The 20,180-nt window shown below is 35.9% G+C and overlaps 1 protein-coding gene across 1 annotated transcript; it reads right to left on the bottom strand.

Moving 5' to 3' along the window:
- Positions 1 to 13,387: 13,387 nt before the first annotated feature.
- On the bottom strand, positions 13,388 to 19,704 carry LOC134840115 (RNA-binding protein MEX3B-like). Its single transcript, XM_063855807.1, has 3 exons — positions 19,288 to 19,704; positions 18,630 to 18,844; positions 13,388 to 15,105 (listed from the first exon to the last, which is right to left on the bottom strand). The coding sequence occupies exons 1-3, from the start codon at positions 19,568 to 19,570 to the stop codon at positions 13,912 to 13,914; spliced, it is 1,692 nt and encodes a 563-aa protein (XP_063711877.1). The 5' UTR covers positions 19,571 to 19,704; the 3' UTR covers positions 13,388 to 13,911.
- Positions 19,705 to 20,180: the final 476 nt, after the last annotated feature.

Genomic DNA, 20,180 nt, shown 5'->3' with positions numbered 1-20,180 from the left:
TTAATAACTTTTTTAGTTTTCAATTTTTTGAGTTTTTTTTTCTGGCTTTTTTGGTGTCATAGGTTTCGGCCGTCATTATAAGGGCTCAGTCACATCATATTGTTTCATTTGCGTGCAAATAACTTTTTGTGTGTTTTGAGGTTGAGGACCTTTTTTAATTTTTTCTCTGATTTTTCTCAGCTTAAGAGGTTTCTGCTAAGGTTTAATTATTATTTTTACTTTTATTGTTATAATTTCTTCCGAAACCAAACTCACATTCTATTGTCTCGGTTGATTTTGTTTCGAAACTATCCTTATTCATTTCGATCGGTCTAATTTTGTTTACATTTTCGATTTTTTTTTTAATTTAGCCGCTTTCTAAATTTTTAACGCAAGTGTTGCGAAATTCAGCTTCGCTTCTGTGTGAAATTTTAAGAAATGTTTATCAATCAAATTATTTTCTTTTCTTTAAAAATTTTGTATTTTTTGATTAATTTCAACAAATAAGTATGTTCTTGAAAATAGTTAACTGCAAAGCCAGGATAATCGAAGGCAAAAAATTTTCTTCTTGTCTCTATGATGCTCCAACTACTAATCTGCCATGCCGAGGTTGCTGCCATCTTCTAGACCTAGCGCCATTTTGTACACAACTCATCTGCAATTCGCTTCCAAAAGAAGGTAGGTTTGGGGGCCATGATTTTATCCACAGATGTCACTAGTAACGTAAATGAAGTATGTCGACCTTTGCAAGCTGGTACATAAACTTTTTTTTTATTTGTCACTGTAATTCAAAATATTCATCCGGTTACGATTCAGGGAAGACAGAGCATCAGTGTCTGTGATAAGAATATGCAACGACGCCGCTGACTGCCTGTTCCAAACACCATGTGCCATAAGATCCGCAACTAATGCTTGGGTACCACGTTCGTGATCTGCGTTTATGATAATGGTTTCCCGTTTCACGCTTTTCGAGAGCTTAGAAACCAACTTTTCTAGTGCATCCCGAATTTCGTTCTGGCGTAATTTCACCAATCCATCTTTTTTACCGGAAAAAGAAAAGCGTGTTGTTAGTCAAACTCTTGTTGACAACCATCACACTTAGAGTATGCTTTCAATAGAGGTTTTTATACCTAGTATTTAAAGCATCTGTGGACAGCGGCAATGACAGCGGCAATGAATTCAACCTCAGAAAACAGTTATTTTTTAAACTTCTCCAAACTGCACGTTTTTGATATACTAGCAAAGCAGCAAACCTCTCCTTCAGTTTGTTTGTATTCAATTGATTATGATGCTTCTCAAGGTTTATCTTTGCTTCTTTTTTTTCGCTTTGTGCTCGTGTTAATCAAAACCTTCTTGGCTTGAAATAGACTCCACAAGACAAGATTTTGCTTCTCGCGAAGTAGAAAAAGCTAAATTGGCGCTGTAATTTGCCTTCCGCACTCTCAAACCTCTTCGTTTTGCTGGAAAATGGGACTGAACTCGATCCGTATGTCTGATAGTAGAGACTCAAAAGTGATGTAAGATGAGGATTAAAAAACAAATGCGATGTAATTTTTACCACTCTCTCTATTTTTTTACTCTTTTCAATAATATTGTCTTTCTACTATTTAGCTCTTACTTGGCTCGAGTTAGTAACCATACTTTGGCCCATTCTCAATTAGGAGTCTCCGCCAATCAAACTTTTCTTCAAATCACCGATAGCTCCTGAGTCATCTGCCTACCACGTTTGGCTGTACTCATCTGGTGATTCCAGTGAGTTGATCAGAGACATCGGAGAGACACCATAAAACAACTTAGCCTGTAGATCTTCCTCACAGCTATGAAGAGTTTTTTGCTTTTCCTGCAACTATCAGTGGTTCTGTCCTCTGTAGGTCTTGAAAAGGAAACTGCAACACCTGGGCCATAACTCTAACAATCCATAATGCAGTTCCACTGTTCAAGTAGTTGAATCCATTCGAAGCTTCATCAGTAGAGGGCTATGTACATCCTCTTTGTTGCTATCAAACATTTCGTCATCATGTGAACTGCTCCCTCGGTGCCTGAAATTAGGCCCCAGGCGAGTTGCTGTGATCCACATGCTTCTTCGAGGTCCTTTTTTGTTCTTCACAGGCATTAACCGATTCCTATTGATCTGAATACCAGAAATTTGTCCATTGCAACCAATCGAAAAAAATATCAACGCTCAAAATCAGCCCCAAGAAACAATTTCATATTAGCAATTTTAGTTATGCGGTCACTTAGTCTCTTAAACTTGAACTATGACCACCAAATTGGAAAAACACATATTTCCAATGCTCTGAATCTGTTCCTGATGGTCCTGCTCCACTGTGCATTGATCGGGCAAACTTTTTGTAATGGGCAGAAGTTTTATAACTATTTTTTTTCTAAACTCATATTCAACAGTTATGTTTTAATCTTGCTTCTTCTTGTGAACATTTTGCCACGGGATATTTTACCTTCAAAATTGCACGCTAAGATTTCCGCCCTCCCAATTCTGCAGTCTTCTTCTAATAAATACTTTGACATGTGCTGCTCTTACCTTTGCATCACGTTGAAATATCAGTCAACTAAGAACAAGTAACCGCTCTGAACATTCGTTCTGGATTAGTCGACTGAATTCCTTCGTTAATATATCCATCTACTTGTGTCCTACGTTAGAAATTTGTTTTCGTTTAATGTTATTTTTAAATTTACCAATTCTGATTTCATTTTATTAGATTTTTATGCTTCTTTTAGCTCTTTATTTTCTCTAAACTGCTTAAATGGTTCAGATTTTATTATAATGTTTCAGAAGCCTCGTTTTGAATTGTTTGATGAGGAGAAAACTTCTATCTAAAAGTTTTGAGGGGGGATTTTTTCCAGTTGTGTTTTTCTAACAAAAACAGTTCTTTTTTGATGCAAGGTCTGCTCGTGAGTTTTAGGATTTGGTACCACTTGGTTAACTTTGTGTAATGCTTATTTAATCTTGGTTTTTTCTACTCTTTGACAAAAATTCTTCAGAAGAGTTTGTATTCAAGAAATATTATAGAAAAAGCTTTGTCGATTCATGCGCAAGTAGTTTTTGTTTCGCAATTGGTGCCAAACTCTGCTTTGCCTCCGTTTTTTTGCATTATTATTATTATTTTTAATCTGATAAATCACTTGATCTTTATTGACAATTTTCCTGATACTTGATTTTAATTTTAAAAAACACTCACTAATCAAAGTTTTCTCCCCACTTTGTGATCGCTATTGCCTCACTTCAATGAAACGGCCAACAAGTGGGTTTCCTCTTGCTCAAAAAGTCAAATTTCGTAGTCCTTCGCTGGCTCTCAAGGCTGTGTGGTTTTGGGTACAAATTACAAAGATCATTGACCAATCTACGTTTTTCTCAAGGCGGTTTTCTCAAGTACTTTTGCCGACCTTTTTTAGCCAACCAAATTTTTGTCTGAGCTCTGCTAAACCACCATGAAGTGCTTGTTTTAACTTGGAATAAAATTTTTGCACCGCAGGCGAGTTTTGAAAAAAAAACAAGCCATAAAAGACATTTTTAGGCGTTTTTTGGAACTTTTTGATCCAAAAGTTGTATTTTCTCACTGCGATCTCTCTAAATTAGCTTGAATTGGCGCCTCAGCCGTTTGTAGAACAATTTTGAGGTCGGTCAGCCAAACATGGTTATCTTAAAAAAATAGTGGGAAGCTTTCTCTTGAACTGAAAATCTTGAACTGAAAATACTATGGTTGAATCTGATTGGCTAATTTTAGTCTTTCAATTTCAAACAACTTGGTCAAGCATTTCAAACAACACGCTTGCAGCTAATGGATTTCCGAGCAGTAAACCGATGTGTCAGTAAACTACCAGATCAGTAAACCGATTTACGTAATAATTACATCAATTGCGGAATTAAAAATTTATAGTTTTTTTAAACTGCGAGACTCATGGGAAGAGTTATTTTATTTCATTATTTGATTCAGTTTTTGTTTCGAGGAAAAAAAATTGTCATTTTGTAAAATCTCAGTTTTAGCTAAGATGATTACGTAAATGAATCATTAACTTTCGGTTTACTTATCTGGTCCGCCCGTTCTCGGTTTAATCACTTACCACCGGATTTTTTTAGAGCAGCACTTTCAACAGGTGTTAGCCAATGTTGAATTTTATCAAATCGAAATAGTTATGTGTTTTGGACCATTCAGTGCATGAAACCCGACTGTTTAAATGCATGTGCTATATTTCCTCTGGTTCCGGTTTCTGAGACTGCTCGTATACAGGGCAAAGCCCTGAATATTCCGACTGCCCCTTAATCTATACCGAATAGCTTTTGAGAAAAGAAAATATTGTAAAAACTAAAAACATCTGATAAAATCAATGATCAGTTGTGAAAATTTGAGCCGTACGAAATTAATTCGATCAATTAGCTAGCCTCATGGTAATTTGGAACAATTTTGTTGTACGGGATAACGCGCCACGCATAAATATTTCGTTTTAAGCTTTCAGCATTATGAATAAAATCTTCAAAGCGCAAAGAACTTAGTCCAAATCAGGGCCAAATCGGCAATTTTCAAACTCCCATAATTTAGCAAAAAGTAATCGGAGGTAAAATATCTTTTTATATTTGATTTTAAGGAGTCAATATCTTCAAGGGGCATAATAATTTTGTTAATGATTGCCGTAAATTGACTGAATAAAAAGTATACTCCAAACACAAATTTTCCGTTTTCTTCGAGAGTCTGAACAATAAAGTGGTTGAAAACAGAACGAATTCCGAGAATTTTTGCCCTTGTGAGAGCGACTCTCTCGTAGTCGGGAACAACTGTACCTTTCCACCATCAACAATTTTTGTTACTTGCTTTCCTTTTTTGTTTTTCAAACAATAACCTCTGTGTTTGTTCCCACTTGGCCTGAAGTTAAAGTGGTCGCATTTGCATCCTAAGATTTGGAGTTCGAGTTCCAATGAGACTTCGTTTTTTCGGTATGTATGAAATTGAAACTTTTTGCCGGTAAAAACGAACTGCCAGCTTTTCATTTGTTTGTTCTAGTTTTGTCAGAGTTGTCCACTGTAGTTTTCGGGAGGACTTGAAAATGTCATATATATTCATTTTTTTTTCGGATTAACTGACGTCTGCTCCAAGATTGACGGCTTTTTTTGTTTTTTTTTTGGTTAGTAAATTTGTTCAGTTGCTAATTCAATGTTCAAAAGTAATTCTAATCATTTTTGTCCAGATTATTTTTCCTTTTGACATTAAAAAAAATTTTGATAGACATATTTTATTTTCAACATTTTGAATTATTTTTGACTTCTTCTTTACATTTGTGTTGAATAGCAAGTGATATTTGCAAGTTATGCAAAGCTCGGCTTCGCCTCTTTGTGAAATAATTCGGTCTAGTTAACAACCTCTTCTTTATCTAATACCTCTAATTTATAAATGGAGTTCTGTACTGAGAATTTGTATTCTGACTTTGCTGTTCTCTGATTGGTCAAAACTTTGACGAAATTAATATAATCATCTCCCTAAATTCAAGAAAGGGAGAGAGATTGTTAAGGATATCTAAAGAAAAAAATAAAAAAACTGCTCAGGATATGACGAAACTTGAACTATGAATAGCCTTTACTAACAAACTTTTGGAACTATTTAGCGTGAGTAAATTTAATTTAAAGCTTCCTGTGTTTGTCCGAAATTTTTTTGAGAAATGCGGTTTACTTCGGTTTACTTATCTGGTCCGCCCGTTCTCGGTTTAATCACTTACCACCGGATTTTTTTAGAGCAGCACTTTCAACAGGTGTTAGCCAATGTTGAATTTTATCAAATCGAAATAGTTATCTGTTTTGGACCATTCAGTGCATGAAACCCGACTGTTTAAATGCATGTGCTATATTTCCTCTGTTTCCGGTTTCTGAGACTGCTCGTATACAGGGCAAAGCCCTGAATATTCCGACTGCCCATTAATCTATACCGAATAGCTTTTGAGAAAAGAAAATATTGTAAAAACTAAAAACATCTGATAAAATCAATGATCAGTTGTGAAAATTTGAGCCGTACGAAATTAATTCGATCAATTAGCTAGCCTCATGGTAATTTGGAACAATTTTGTTGTACGGGATAACGCGCCACGCATAAATATTTCGTTTTAAGCTTTCAGCATTATGAATAAAATCTTCAAAGCGCAAAGAACTTAGTCCAAATCAGGGCCAAATCGGCAATTTTCAAACTCCCATAATTTAGCAAAAAGTAATCGGAGGTAAAATATCTTTTTATATTTGATTTTAAGGAGTCAATATCTTCAAGGGGCATAAAAATTTTGTTAATGATTGCCGTAAATTGACTGAATAAAAAGTATACTCCAAACACAAATTTTCCGTTTTCTTCGAGAGTCTGAACAATAAAGTGGTTGAAAACAGAACGAATTCCGAGAGTTTTTGCCCTTGTGAGAGCGACTCTCTCGTAGTCGGGAACAACTGTACCTTTCCACCATCAACAATTTTTGTTACTTGCTTTCCTTTTTTGTTTTTCAAACAATAACCTCTGTGTTTGTTCCCACTTGGCCTGAAGTTAAAGTGGTCGCATTTGCATCCTAAGATTTGGAGTTCGAGTTCCAATGAGACTTCGTTTTTTCGGTATGTATGAAATTGAAACTTTTTGCCGGTAAAAACGAACTGCCAGCTTTTCATTTGTTTGTTCTAGTTTTGTCAGAGTTGTCCACTGTAGTTTTCGGGAGGACTTGAAAATGTCATATATATTCATTTTTTTTTCGGATTAACTGACGTCTGCTCCAAGATTGACGGCTTTTTTTGTTTTTTTTTTGGTTAGTAAATTTGTTCAGTTGCTAATTCAATGTTCAAAAGTAATTCTAATCATTTTTGTCCAGATTATTTTTCCTTTTGACATTAAAAAAAATTTTGATAGACATATTTTATTTTCAACATTTTGAATTATTTTTGACTTCTTCTTTACATTTGTGTTGAATAGCAAGTGATATTTCCAAGTTATGCAAAGCTCGGCTTCGCCTCTTTGTGAAATAATTCGGTCTAGTTAACAACCTCTTCTTTATCTAATACCTCTAATTTATAAAAGGAGTTCTGTACTGAGAATTTGTATTCTGACTTTGCTGTTCTCTGATTGGTCAAAACTTTGACGAAATTAATATAATCATCTCCCTAAATTCAAGAAAGGGAGAGAGATTGTTAAGGATATCTAAAGAAAAAAATAAAAAAACTGCTCAGGATATGACGAAACTTGAACTATGAATAGCCTTTACTAACAAACTTTTGGAACTATTTAGCGTGAGTAAATTTAATTTAAAGCTTCCTGTGTTTGTCCAAAATTTTTTTGAGAAATGCGGTTTACTTCGGTTTACTTATCTGGTCCGCCCGTTCTCGGTTTAATCACTTACCACCGGATTTTTTTAGAGCAGCACTTTCAACAGGTGTTAGCCAATGTTGAATTTTATCAAATCGAAATAGTTATGTGTTTTGGACCATTCAGTGCATGAAACCCGACTGTTTAAATGCATGTGCTATATTTCCTCTGTTTCCGGTTTCTGAGACTGCTCGTATACAGGGCAAAGCCCTGAATATTCCGACTGCCCCTTAATCTATACCGAATAGCTTTTGAGAAAAGAAAATATTGTAAAAACTAAAAACATCTGATAAAATCAATGATCAGTTGTGAAAATTTGAGCCGTACGAAATTAATTCGATCAATTAGCTAGCCTCATGGTAATTTGGAACAATTTTGTTGTACGGGATAACGCGCCACGCATAAATATTTCGTTTTAAGCTTTCAGCATTATGAATAAAATCTTCAAAGCGCAAAGAACTTAGTCCAAATCAGGGCCAAATCGGCAATTTTCAAACTCCCATAATTTAGCAAAAAGTAATCGGAGGTAAAATATCTTTTTATATTTGATTTTAAGGAGTCAATATCTTCAAGGGGCATAATAATTTTGTTAATGATTGCCGTAAATTGACTGAATAAAAAGTATACTCCAAACACAAATTTTCCGTTTTCTTCGAGAGTCTGAACAATAAAGTGGTTGAAAACAGAACGAATTCCGAGAATTTTTGCCCTTGTGAGAGCGACTCTCTCGTAGTCGGGAACAACTGTACCTTTCCACCATCAACAATTTTTGTTACTTGCTTTCCTTTTTTGTTTTTCAAACAATAACCTCTGTGTTTGTTCCCACTTGGCCTGAAGTTAAAGTGGTCGCATTTGCATCCTAAGATTTGGAGTTCGAGTTCCAATGAGACTTCGTTTTTTCGGTATGTATGAAATTGAAACTTTTTGCCGGTAAAAACGAACTGCCAGCTTTTCATTTGTTTGTTCTAGTTTTGTCAGAGTTGTCCACTGTAGTTTTCGGGAGGACTTGAAAATGTCATATATATTCATTTTTTTTCGGATTAACTGACGTCTGCTCCAAGATTGACGGCTTTTTTTGTTTTTTTTTGGTTAGTAAATTTGTTCAGTTGCTAATTCAATGTTCAAAAGTAATTCTAATCATTTTTGTCCAGATTATTTTTCCTTTTGACATTAAAAAAAATTTTGATAGACATATTTTATTTTCAACATTTTGAATTATTTTTGACTTCTTCTTTACATTTGTGTTGAATAGCAAGTGGTATTTGCAAGTTATGCAAAGCTCGGCTTCGCCTCTTTGTGAAATAATTCGGTCTAGTTAACAACCTCTTCTTTATCTAATACCTCTAATTTATAAATGGAGTTCTGTACTGAGAATTTGTATTCTGACTTTGCTGTTCTCTGATTGGTCAAAACTTTGACGAAATTAATATAATCATCTCCCTAAATTCAAGAAAGGGAGAGAGATTGTTAAGGATATCTAAAGAAAAAAATAAAAAAACTGCTCAGGATATGACGAAACTTGAACTATGAATAGCCTTTACTAACAAACTTTTGGAACTATTTAGCGTGAGTAAATTTAATTTAAAGCTTCCTGTGTTTGTCCGAAATTTTTTTTGAGAAATGCAAGAACAATTTCTAGTTTTTAATTAAAATGATGGATTATAGGGAGTAGCTTGATGTATTTCAGCTGAATATTAACTGTAACATCTTTGTATATGTTCATAAGTAGATTAATTTTTTTTTTAATTATCATCATTGACTTTTTTATCTTGTATCTTTCTTTCTTTTTTCTGCATTTTCCTATTTGATCTAGTTCTTTTATTTTTCTTTCTCATATCGTGGGTTCTTAGATCCTTGATAAAGAGCTCACGGAAAAATATCTGCAAAGCATTAGAAATTTTGTTCAAAATGCCTAAAATCTGCGTAAAAACATGTCATTTCAAAAACTCCGTACTTTCAATAAGGTTATTTTCCTTTTAACAAATTAATTGAAATTGTAAAGAAAGTTATGTTTGTTGTCCTGTCCGTACTTCAATGCTCACAATTCGTTTGTTGCTTTTGAATGGAGTTCACTTTGACGAAAAGTGGCAAAACCGCATAAGTTTCTAATCAATTCAGCATATATAACATCTAAATCAAGAACGTACAAAATAAGTAAACAGAAGCTAAGAATCATGGCTATCTGTTAATGGCGCCCAATTTCCAAGTGTAGCAAACAATGTTTTCTGGTGAATACAACTGATGAGGTAAGCTAGGTTGGGAAAACTTGTTGATTATTTTAATTCAGGCAAAGGGAACAAGGAAGTAACATGGCTAATAAAAAAACTTTGTAATATATGGCAATTAAAAAATGGGCTTGTTGACAGTGCAAATAAGATATGAGCTCAATGGAAATTAATCATTGGTGAAGACTTTAGACAGTTTAATTACTAGCTCTACTTTTTTTGGAGGGTCACCAATTTGGTTGCGTGAACCACGAGAACCTTAGCGAGGGACCAAAGACCTCGTGATTTTGTCATCGAGTTCCCAGCTCTTGGAAACCAGGTTCCACTTGCTCCCAGTTTGATTGTCTGGAAAAGACACTCACGGTTGCTTAATTGTTACGCGAGAAGTTGTGCGTTTTTGAACGATTTGGAAAAAGTGACTGATTTGTAAGGAAACATTGGTTGAAGACCTGCCTCAAAGGAAAAGATTCGGAGTGAGACGCAATGCGTCATTGATGTCCGCATGAATGTTTGTTAATGGACGTGAGTTCTTACTGCATTAGATTTCACAAAAAAAGTGTTTCAGCGTGTAATCATGCAGTGGTTGAGAATCAAAAACACAGAGACAACTTGAAGATTTAAATTACTCGTACTCTTTCCCAGCTGCCACCAAAGCTTCGCGCGGCTGGCTGTTTGAAAAACCAATCCGTATCTTATTCCATGAGCGCTAGTGTGTCTTTGAGATCAGTACTTTCAGATAATTTTTTTCACTGAGTTCTTCAGAATTTTTTTCGCAGTGACAAAAAAAGACGCATTTTCCGATATGAATTCGGTATGATTTTGAAATAAATAGAAATATATATCTGAAAATATAATGAAAATTTTAGGAAAAATTCTATGGAGTACAACCCATTTGTGTAAAATCGATAATAATTTTTTGTGAGTAACTGATTTTTTGAGAGAAATGCCATAAGCAAAGAAGAAACTTTTTTCAGCATTCTACCAGCTTTTTCATATACTCTGCGTTATGGTGAACGACAGCAAAGAGTAATAGTTTTCCATGGAAATATTATGTGCTTGTTTGTTTCCAATTTGACGACGTACTTGGATTTATCTAGATTGAAGCTAGATTTTGAGCTTATCAAGAGTGATGCATTGAACAATCAACCACGAGCGCAAATATGTTGGTTGCGGTCGTTATAAGGGCATGAAGTTTGCCGTCTTCTAGATGGAGATAAGTATTTTCCCTTTTAAATTAGCGTTTTCTACGCAAAATCAGGTTCCTTTCAGAATTTCACTAAGTAAATGTACGAAAACTTTCGCAAACTGAGCCAACTGTAGATCAAAACTACGCTTCCTAAATTTGTCGACGACCAAAATGCAAAAAGCAACAGAGCGAATGAGTCTGTTCAATTCGCAAAACTTTAGCGGTCTGTCCGTGTATCAACTTTGAACAGTAGGATTACTAGTAAGCATCATCCGCACTGAGGTTTGATTTAGCTGAATTAGACCTTGTTACGGCCATTGATTTCAAGCCTTTCAAAAAAGGTGATCACTGCAACCAGGATATTGAACTCTTTCTTATTTGCTTAACCGCACAACCCCGAGTGCCGTCATTGGTAGAATTTTACATTAAAGGAACGTATTTTTATTAAAAGGGTTGCAAAATTCCAAAATCTTTTGCGAGTCGGTTGGTAAGGAAGATTTTGTGTCAAGTTTGAGGCGTTTTCAACACATACAGAACAGTAGTGCTGTCTAACTTCATCTCTGTTGATTGCATACTTTGTAATCTGACTTTTCCACATTTAATTGAGCCATTTTAGTTCCGTAGACAGCATCTTGCTTCTCCAAATTAGCTTGCATCTCCAAGTTAGTTATTGTCAAACATTTTTGTGGAGCGATTCTTGCTGTATCTATAAATTTTTTTATCGAATTTTTGTGGCCTTGTATGCTATTTTAAGACACGCTACTGCCGAAAACTCCAACTCTGATTTGGGGCGTCGATGAAGTCGTGGAGATCTCTAGATCTTTTTTCGGCTCCGTCAATGAGCTTTCAACGCACGTGAAAAGTTTCAAAAGATTTCTTGCGAAGTTTGATCAAAAAAATTCCATTAAAAAACCCTCCGGAGAAGACAAATTTTTGATTATCCGACATGATCTGAAATTTTTTTTGGAGCGTTGATGTCGAGATGAAAAAATCCTCCTTGTTAAAAAATCTGCCAACAAGTTTGGCTACAAGCTGATTTTTGTCTTCAATTTAAAGTGCCTAACGACTGAGTGCGAAGCACGCAACACAAGGTGGGTCTGTAGCTCTGAAGATGTGACACGTATTGTGGTTGGTCCCGAGTTTTCCTTTAACGTACCACAGGTAACGCAGGAAACGTCTTTCTCTACGATCGACTTTAACCAAGCATGAACATAGTTTCTATGTCTGCAGACAGGGCGACGATGTTTTTACTGAAACGGGGCTTAACGCAAGAAAATTTGTTCAAAAAATCAGGCTTGATATCAGATTTAATTTCAAGGACTGGCCAAGAAAAATAGTAGAAACAGTTTCTTTTATTTTTCCTTCGCGATATCATTCTTTTGCTGCTTGTTGATGCAAGTTTCCAACTATTTTTCGGCATGTGAACGATTATTTGCGGGGAAGCATGCTTTTCGTAGCCAGACAATCGATAGTGTCCTTCAACAAAGTTCCTGATGTTTTTCAATATAGTCAGCTCTTTTGTCATTGTTGGACATAGATTTCTTAGTTGAACCATAAATTATATGCAAAGAATTACTTTTAGTTGCTGCCTAAAATCTGTGTTAAAACATAACCTGTCAATTATTCCATACTTTTAATGAAATTAATTTCTTAGCCCTAAACAACCTGAAATTGTAAAGGTATGATTGACCTCAGTATTCCAGTACTCACCTTCCGTTTTTTTTTCGGAGGAAAGTCACTAGGATGAAAGTTCGCAGAAGAGCGTAATTTTATATTTAAATAAACATTTATATCACCTAGTGCACGAACGTAAAAATCAGGTAAATTGAAGCAGAACTCTTTGCTATGCCACCAGAGCTAAAAAATTACGTAGGCAGCTTGTAGATATGAAGTCTAGTTGGGCAGCTTGTAGATATGGTGGATTGTTGATATCGCAGTATTTCTAGGGTTGATTTTCGTTATGTTTATCCCCTAGATTTCTTGTAAGAAAACGGCTGAGGTAGAAAAAATTTTGTGTTACAATGGCTGGTTGAAAACAAAATGTTAGATTTCTTGAAAATTTTCCTGTTGTGGTAGCCAGGCGACTGTCTTTATATTTTTATTTGTTTGTTTAGGTTTTTTACCGCCTCATTTGCTCATAAACATTTGCCTGTTAAACGGAGTGTGGCAAGAACTATATTTAACTTTTGTAATTTCTCTATTCAATCATTTTTTTTGTTACTACAGTGACCAAAATAATTTCGCATAGTGTATTTGCTGCGACAAATTTGGTTTGTGGAAGTAAATATTCCAAACTTTCTGGAAAATCAATCGCCTGCACAGCTTATTTTTGAAGTCTCTGGTTTCAACTGTTAGTTTGAGTCTACTTAGTTTTAGTCAACTAAATAGGTTGGTGAAACGTTTGCGTTGTATTTTTCCGTCTCTACTGTAATTGATGTTTTCTGAAGATTATTTACGATAACAGAGAACCTAAACAGCTTTTGAGGTTTTATTATGGCTTGTATGTTCCGATGTAGTCAATGAAATTATTTCGTTTATACGTTACACTTTGTAGATTGTGTGTGTACAGGTGGTGTTGGTGAGTACAGGTGACCCAAATGCCGAGTTTAGAGCTTGAAATCTTTTTTCAATGCTGATTCAAAAAGTTTTTGTAAAATCACTTCTGAATTCAATATAAATAGGGTAAAAGTTCGTTTAAGGCAGATTTTTAATATTGAACAGTGGTTTAAAATATGAATATGACTTCACATTCAAATTAAATACTTGTGCATAAATACATACTTGGCAATAATAGCAATCGTTTCATTTTTGACAGAGATTTAATTTGGTAAATATAAAACTTTCGTATCAACATAACAGAACGTAACATAGAAGCTTTTATGAATGGCAAGGAATAGTGAGGTTTAATTTACGTACAACAGAAATAGCACTGATTTGATTAAGTAGATCCGTTCTTTAATAAGGTACAAATTTAAGGCACTTGATACTGCAGCCTTTTCGGGGCTTTGAATAAGAAATTTTGATTGCACAGACACAAATTATGTCAAATAGAATACTATATGCAACGTACATACATAAAGCAGCATTTAAATAGATTCAGTTTTCATGTCAAATAATTTCAAAACGTCAATATTAAAATCAGATCAAGATTTCAAATACACTTCAAAAGGAGTGACTAAAAAGTTGTTCAGGTTCTCAAGGCAGTCTTCACGATGTCGTAGCAGGAGGGACATGGCAGTCCAATGTATTCCTTGGCACAGCCATAGCACAGCGTCTTGTGTCCGCACGGAATAAAAGTGCAGTTAATTCTCTCGTTGCACATTCCGATACCACACTTGCTAACATCCGGCTGAGATTTGCGCACTTGTGAGGTCAGCCTGGGAGGAGACAGCACCCAAGTGTTGGCTCCAATAGCGTCATGCAGTCCAGAAGCAGAGCTAACTTCACTGCCGAATGGCATGAAAACACCGAAGCTGCTCGCTACTGGATCGGCAATCCGAGAAACTGCTGGGTGCAAACCGGATGGACTCCCATTGCCGAACCCCCGACTAGTTCCACTGGACTCGCTGCTTGGGTCAGAGTGCTGAGACCCGTCATTGCTTAGTGGGCTTATTTTGGCTGCATCGTTCAATCTGAAAGGCATGCTTGCGAAGTCAAAATCCGCTCCCAAGTTTCGTGACAACGGTTCTCCTCGTTCAGCCGGTGACTCATTCCTGTTGATTCTATGCTGCAGCCAGGCTCCGCTGTCCAAATTGAAAGGGTTGTATGTGTTAATGTTCAAGTCTTGCAGTTGCATTGGGCTTTTCAGCAGATTCGAGATCGACTCAGTCGCAGCCCTGAACTCGGTGCTTCTGAGAGGATCTCGGTTTTCGTCGCTGAACTCCATTTCTCGCCTCGACCCCGCCGAGGTCCTAACTCCAGAACAAGAAACGATCGCATTAGTTAAAGTTGTCATGGGTCTTCCAGTGAACGGCCGCACACTTGCTTGTGTAGTTCTTGCGGTCATGCTGTCTCCATAAAGCCCGCTCATTGCACTTGTCAAAGCGTCAGATACGCTTTCGAATTCATCGATATCCTGTTTGGAAGGATTCCAGATTCCAGTCGGAGTCTTGCCAGTCAAACTCACGCTGTTTGAAGCACCGTTGAAAGTCAGCTGTCCAATGGCGCTTTCCTCCAAGAACATTCCAGTTCGCACCGTGATGTAGCTCACAATTTCCTCTCTGGCCTTGGCAACATTTTCCGGCAGACCGCTTATTTCAAAGATAGGTTCCCTTTCCCTGCTTGGAGTGACAATGTAGGTGGAAGTCTTGGTTTGGATCTGTTTGATCGTCTGTCCCTTCGGTCCCACGACTAAGCCAACGACTCTGTATGGTACTTGCACCTGGGAAGCAAAAATCAAATCACTCATGCTTTCCTTTTTCCCCTGAAATTATTCTCAATTCCTGCTCGAAAGTTGCAGCAGGATGATAAGTTAATCACATTCCTTTACAGTTAAGATCACTTAAGAATTAATCCCAATTAATTGAGGCTATTGCGCCAAATAATTAGATAATTGAACTAAATTGCTTCACGGTCCCGTTGTTAAAGAGGACTGAGCAAGTTCCGGTATTTACTTATGGGTCACGGGAAAGCAATGTTTACATAGTGAATTTAACTTAGCTACCATTCCTTCCTTCTACGTTCTGCATCTCAGCGGGATAACTATTATACAGGGGCCTCAAAAAAACATTTAAGTCATTATGCGAACAATTTACTTAATTGGCGTCTCGTTTTGAGCCAGATTATCTACTTGAAGACAAAAGAACCGCAACAGGAATATCCACTGTATCGCTATTTCAATTATCCCTTTCTACAAAAGATAATTTAAGAGTTATAAGTTTAAAAATCTTTTTAAATTATATATCATTAAAAATTCAGACAAGACCTTACATTAGCCTATGATTTGGCTATGCATTACGCTCGTTACAATCTTTTTTCAAAATCTCTCGGCCAACGGATAAATTCGGTTCAAAACAGGACATGAAACAACGGCAAGATAAAAGAAACGTCCCTGTAAACATGACACGATCAAAGCGCTAATGTTTAGTTTATACCACTTGAAAGATTCATTTCTGTACATTCGCGGTTCAATTCAGATCAAGACCCAGAAAACTATTTACGTTCCGAGAGGGCATTAATTTATTCCTCCGGCCGAGGCCGTGAAACGACCCATTCCCTTTTAACTCGATTTAAGCCATGTATGTTGCCATTTGGTATGAATTAGTCTTTATTACGGGCCGATTGATCAATATATACAATGTGCGCACCTCAAATGTTCGAATTAATGAAACAATAAAAATGGAATTGACAACTTTTAATTTCGGCCTAAAACCACAGAATCTCCTATGGAGCGAGACTATTTGGGTAATCCATGACTTATAAATCAAACAAACACTCCTTATAAGGAAAAGCCGTCAACTTCAAAGATCGAGCCAGACCTTGTTTCCGGACATTTACTGACTCAGAGGGGAACCACACCGTTTCAAAATAAACGCCGAATGTTTCAAACGCTCTTTTCCAGGTGGTCGAAATTACGTTAGTCAGATATCTGTCACGTAAAGACTGGAATTATTAATAGCCCCTAAAATCCCTTCTTTGGGTTGAGTTCAACTTTACTTGAGCCGGTTTCCACTAAAATCAGTCTGCAAGATTGAAGCCTAGCCAAATAGAACAAGGAAACAAAAATAGAGGTATCTCTCCCCAAAACTCTCCAACCCTTATCTTAGAACGTTGCCTAACATTTTTGACAAAGTAACCCAAATGATAGGTATTTATAGGGCCCGTCACTTGTCAAGGTCCGTTTTCTTGCCATGCTATTTTTCAGGAGAGCGTTATTTAGAGACTGCTTTTCCAATTGAAAAGAAACCACTATCGAAATTGAGCGTTGACTGAACAACTTGACCTTAAAAGAAAGTCACTTCCTTTTAGATCAACAGCTCTCGGGAAATTTTGTTTATACGTTATCATGACAAGCAGAAAACGAGAAAAATTAAACAGCGCCAAAATAGGAATTAGGAAAAACTCACGGAAAATTGCGGTCATAGACATCGCCAAGCTTCTACTGATTTTAGATACTAATTTATTTTGTTGAAAAAATCATTCCTAAAAGTTTACAAGAATATTCAGACATTTGGAAAAGAATCGATGAGCGCAAAAGAAACATCTTGTTTCTTAAACAAAATTCAACGTAAAACATAGCCAATCAAAGATTGGAAAAAGAGTAATGAACGCAAGTAAATAAAAAAAATCTCATATTTCCAATTTCAATTTCAAATTAAATAGCTTGCCCTTTAAGCTCTTTTTGAATTTCTAGAACAATCTATGACTGGCGCTTTTTTGATAACATGAACTCAATTTGAGAAAACTGGATCAATAGTTAGTTTTTATTCCACTTTCGAAACTAGAAATCGTTCACGTTTTTTCGCGCATTTCCACGTTCGTATTTGGAGTGTTTGATTACGTCAATTGAACTCAAGTGCAGCCTCAAAAGCTTTTTGAAATTCAGAAAAACTTATGATTGTCACTTTTGTGATAAATTAATTCAATGAGAAAACTGGATCAATCAATAGATAGTATGATCATTAGGTAAGTTTTTAACAATAAGAATCCATTTTCGAAACCATAATTCGATCACGTTTTTGTTTAATGCTTTGCTGTTCGGTAATGAATTTACAAAGAAATCAAATATAACAAAATCAAAACTATATGCTCAAACTTCCAACAAAAACTTTCAACTTAGGTTATGTAAAATTGGGCGCCCAAAACAATTCTACTGCTTTAAAGCCGAAAATAATTGAAAGATAACACGAACTTTACATATGGCAAAATCCCGTAATCATTGCAGAAATATCTCCGATTTGTCAAAAATCAACAGCAATCCTCAACGCTACATTTCGGAATATTTCCCATATTTTTGCCATCACTCAAGAAACCGTTCTTAATAAATAAATCAGGTCAGAAATTGTCAGGTTAAAGCTTGTTCACTCCTCTTTTCATCACTTCACCCAGTCAAAAAAAATTCTTGGGAATTCGTAAAATAGAATTTCATATTTCATAATTTATATTGATGTTGAGGAATGTTTTTAGGACTTTCAAAATACGGCTGATGTTATCTTAAATATGCCTTGTTACGAATAATGATTCTCATCGACGAAACTTTCCATATCAAGATATAAAGACGGAACTTATCTATTCTTTCAAAAAATTCTAGTTGATCTTTTTGGCTTGAATATTTCAACTACGGGTACTATGATAGAGCGGTCCCTTGAGAATTAGACACAGAGCTTTCAAGTCGTTCAACAATCATGATCTCGCCATTCAGAAAAATGTCGCAGTATGCTTACAAACAAATTTTTTGTTTTGTTTCTTCTTAAAACCTCTCCCTCGCCAGTTAAAGGTTGAAAATTAAAAACACTCCAAGTGGGTTTTGATGACAAATAACGAATTAAGTCGATCCAAATATGCCTGTTTAATCGTAAAATAAAGTGAAGCGAGCAAACTTTTATCTTTAAACAATACAGTAATTATAATTTTTAACATATTTCCGCGAGATTGTTGAAGTGAATAATTTATGCGAAATTAATTCTCAAAATTATAAAATGCGAAATGCATGCGTGACCTGCCTATCATAGTTGCTTTTTCGAGGGACCACTATCATAGTAGTTCCCAACTACGCAGTTGCTCAAAAAATTTTGACAGCAATCATCGAACCAGTAATAAAATCTTTAAAAAATTTGGACCTACTTTAATTAGACGGTTAATGACAAAAAATTTCAAGCAACTACGGAGTTGAATTAATAAAGCTACTTTTGAAACTGTCAAAAGCAGTTGATGAGGATTAATACAAAGAGATAAATTTTGCCGTACCCTATCAGTGACGTGTCCCTCGAGAGCTGGAGGCGCAAGTCCTTTATTTCTTTGAGCCCTTATGTTTGTGAAATGAGCACTAGCTTGATGAATCTCTTGAACAGCCAAGGCAACACTCTCTCTTTGCCCCGTGATCACAAATAAAGGATCTTCCCCTCTACCTGGTGTCTTGATATAGGTATTCGTCTTGTTTCTCAGGGCCTTGATTTTGCAACCTAGCGGAAAACACTTCTATATTAAATAGAGCGTAGCCAACAGACAGTTAAAAAGAGTCAATACAAATAGATGGCCTTGAAGCTCTTTGAATTTCAAGAAAAATTGATTGACACTTTCGATTAAGTCAACCCAATGAGAAAACTAGATCAAAAAGTAAACTTAATTCAGCTCAGAAAGCTGAAATTAAACTCGATCTTGCAATCGAAACTTGCAATCCATCACATTTTTTGCTACCTTTACAGTTTTGCGGTACGATAGTAGGGTAATGATCTCAGCTTAAATCAAAGTCAAACCGCGAAAACTTTAGCCTAAATCAATTCTGAGACTGGTTCTGACACAATAATAAAAAATCATCGCAACAAAATAATGAATCTGAACTACGTTGACAACTCTTCAAAAAGGCTCACTGAAATCAGATTGATGTTGTATGTTCAAAACTTACCTTGTCTGCCAACAATTTCGGCTACATGTTCGGAAGACGGCACAGTCACATGCTCAGTCACATTCGGCACTGGACTGCTGCTACCAGGAGCTGGATTTCTCATGTCAAATTTCGCCAACTGGCTGTCTCTCTGCGCAGTGTTTTTCTCAACTACATTGTAGAAAGTTCCAACTGAGAATTGGTTCGCATTCGTGGGCCTCGTTCTGCTTGATCCATAAGTACCGGTAGTCATTGTCGAAATATTCTCAAGTACTAATTGCAAAGCCTCTTGTCCTTGTAACATTTTGTTTGGGTTTGAAGTAAAAAAAGTTTTTATTAAATAAATAAATTTTTAAAAGTTTATAAATTTCTAATAGAATCAAACTGTTTCTGAGGGAATTTCCGGAGTTTTGAAAATTGATTGTCCAACTGTTTAAAACTACGAAGAGATACTCAAATCTGATTGGCTAATAAGGGCGGTTCGAAGACAAATCCCTATAAAAGGGCTTTTTTTTATTATTGAAAAGATTGAAACAAAAAACGAAGCAGATAGAAGTAAACAACTGGCAGTTGAAACTACGATGAAATTGAAGAAGGAAAATCAAAAATTTCAATTAAATCGTAATTGAAGTTTTCGATTTTGTTGGTTTTTGTTGAGCATGGCAAATTTCATGATTTCTCAAAGACGGACCTTTCTGCGCTCTTCAACCAAATGTTCCACGACGACTGCCTCAATATCGCTGATGCTAAATATAACCGCCATCTAGATCCTTAATCACCAGCTTCTATATAGATCCAATATAGATCCTTAATCGCCAGCTTCTATACCAACGGATACCACAATAGAATATGTTACATTTTAAAGGGTTCTACTGATTAACAGACTCATCCTTCGAGTGCATCTGCATTTTCGG

The sequence above is a fragment of the Symsagittifera roscoffensis genome, chromosome 2, assembly GCF_963678635.1.
Source record: "Symsagittifera roscoffensis chromosome 2, txSymRosc1.1, whole genome shotgun sequence".
NCBI classification, from domain to species: Eukaryota; Metazoa; Xenacoelomorpha; order Acoela; family Convolutidae; genus Symsagittifera; species Symsagittifera roscoffensis.
This window is presented reverse-complemented; position numbering and strand designations above follow the sequence as displayed.

What these genes read in the sequence shown, in the direction of transcription:
- LOC134840115 (XM_063855807.1), bottom strand. Translation starts at nt 19,570, where the DNA reads ATGTTACAAGGACAAGAGGCTTTGCAATTAGTACTTGAGAATATTTCG. An exon ending in CGAAATTGTTGGCAGACAAG is followed by an intron (nt 18,845 to 19,287) that starts GTAAGTTTTGAA and finishes GTTTTCCGCTAG; the next exon opens with GTTGCAAAATCAAGGCCCTG. An exon ending in AGGGACACGTCACTGATAGG is followed by an intron (nt 15,106 to 18,629) that starts GTACGGCAAAAT and finishes TTTGCTTCCCAG; the next exon opens with GTGCAAGTACCATACAGAGT.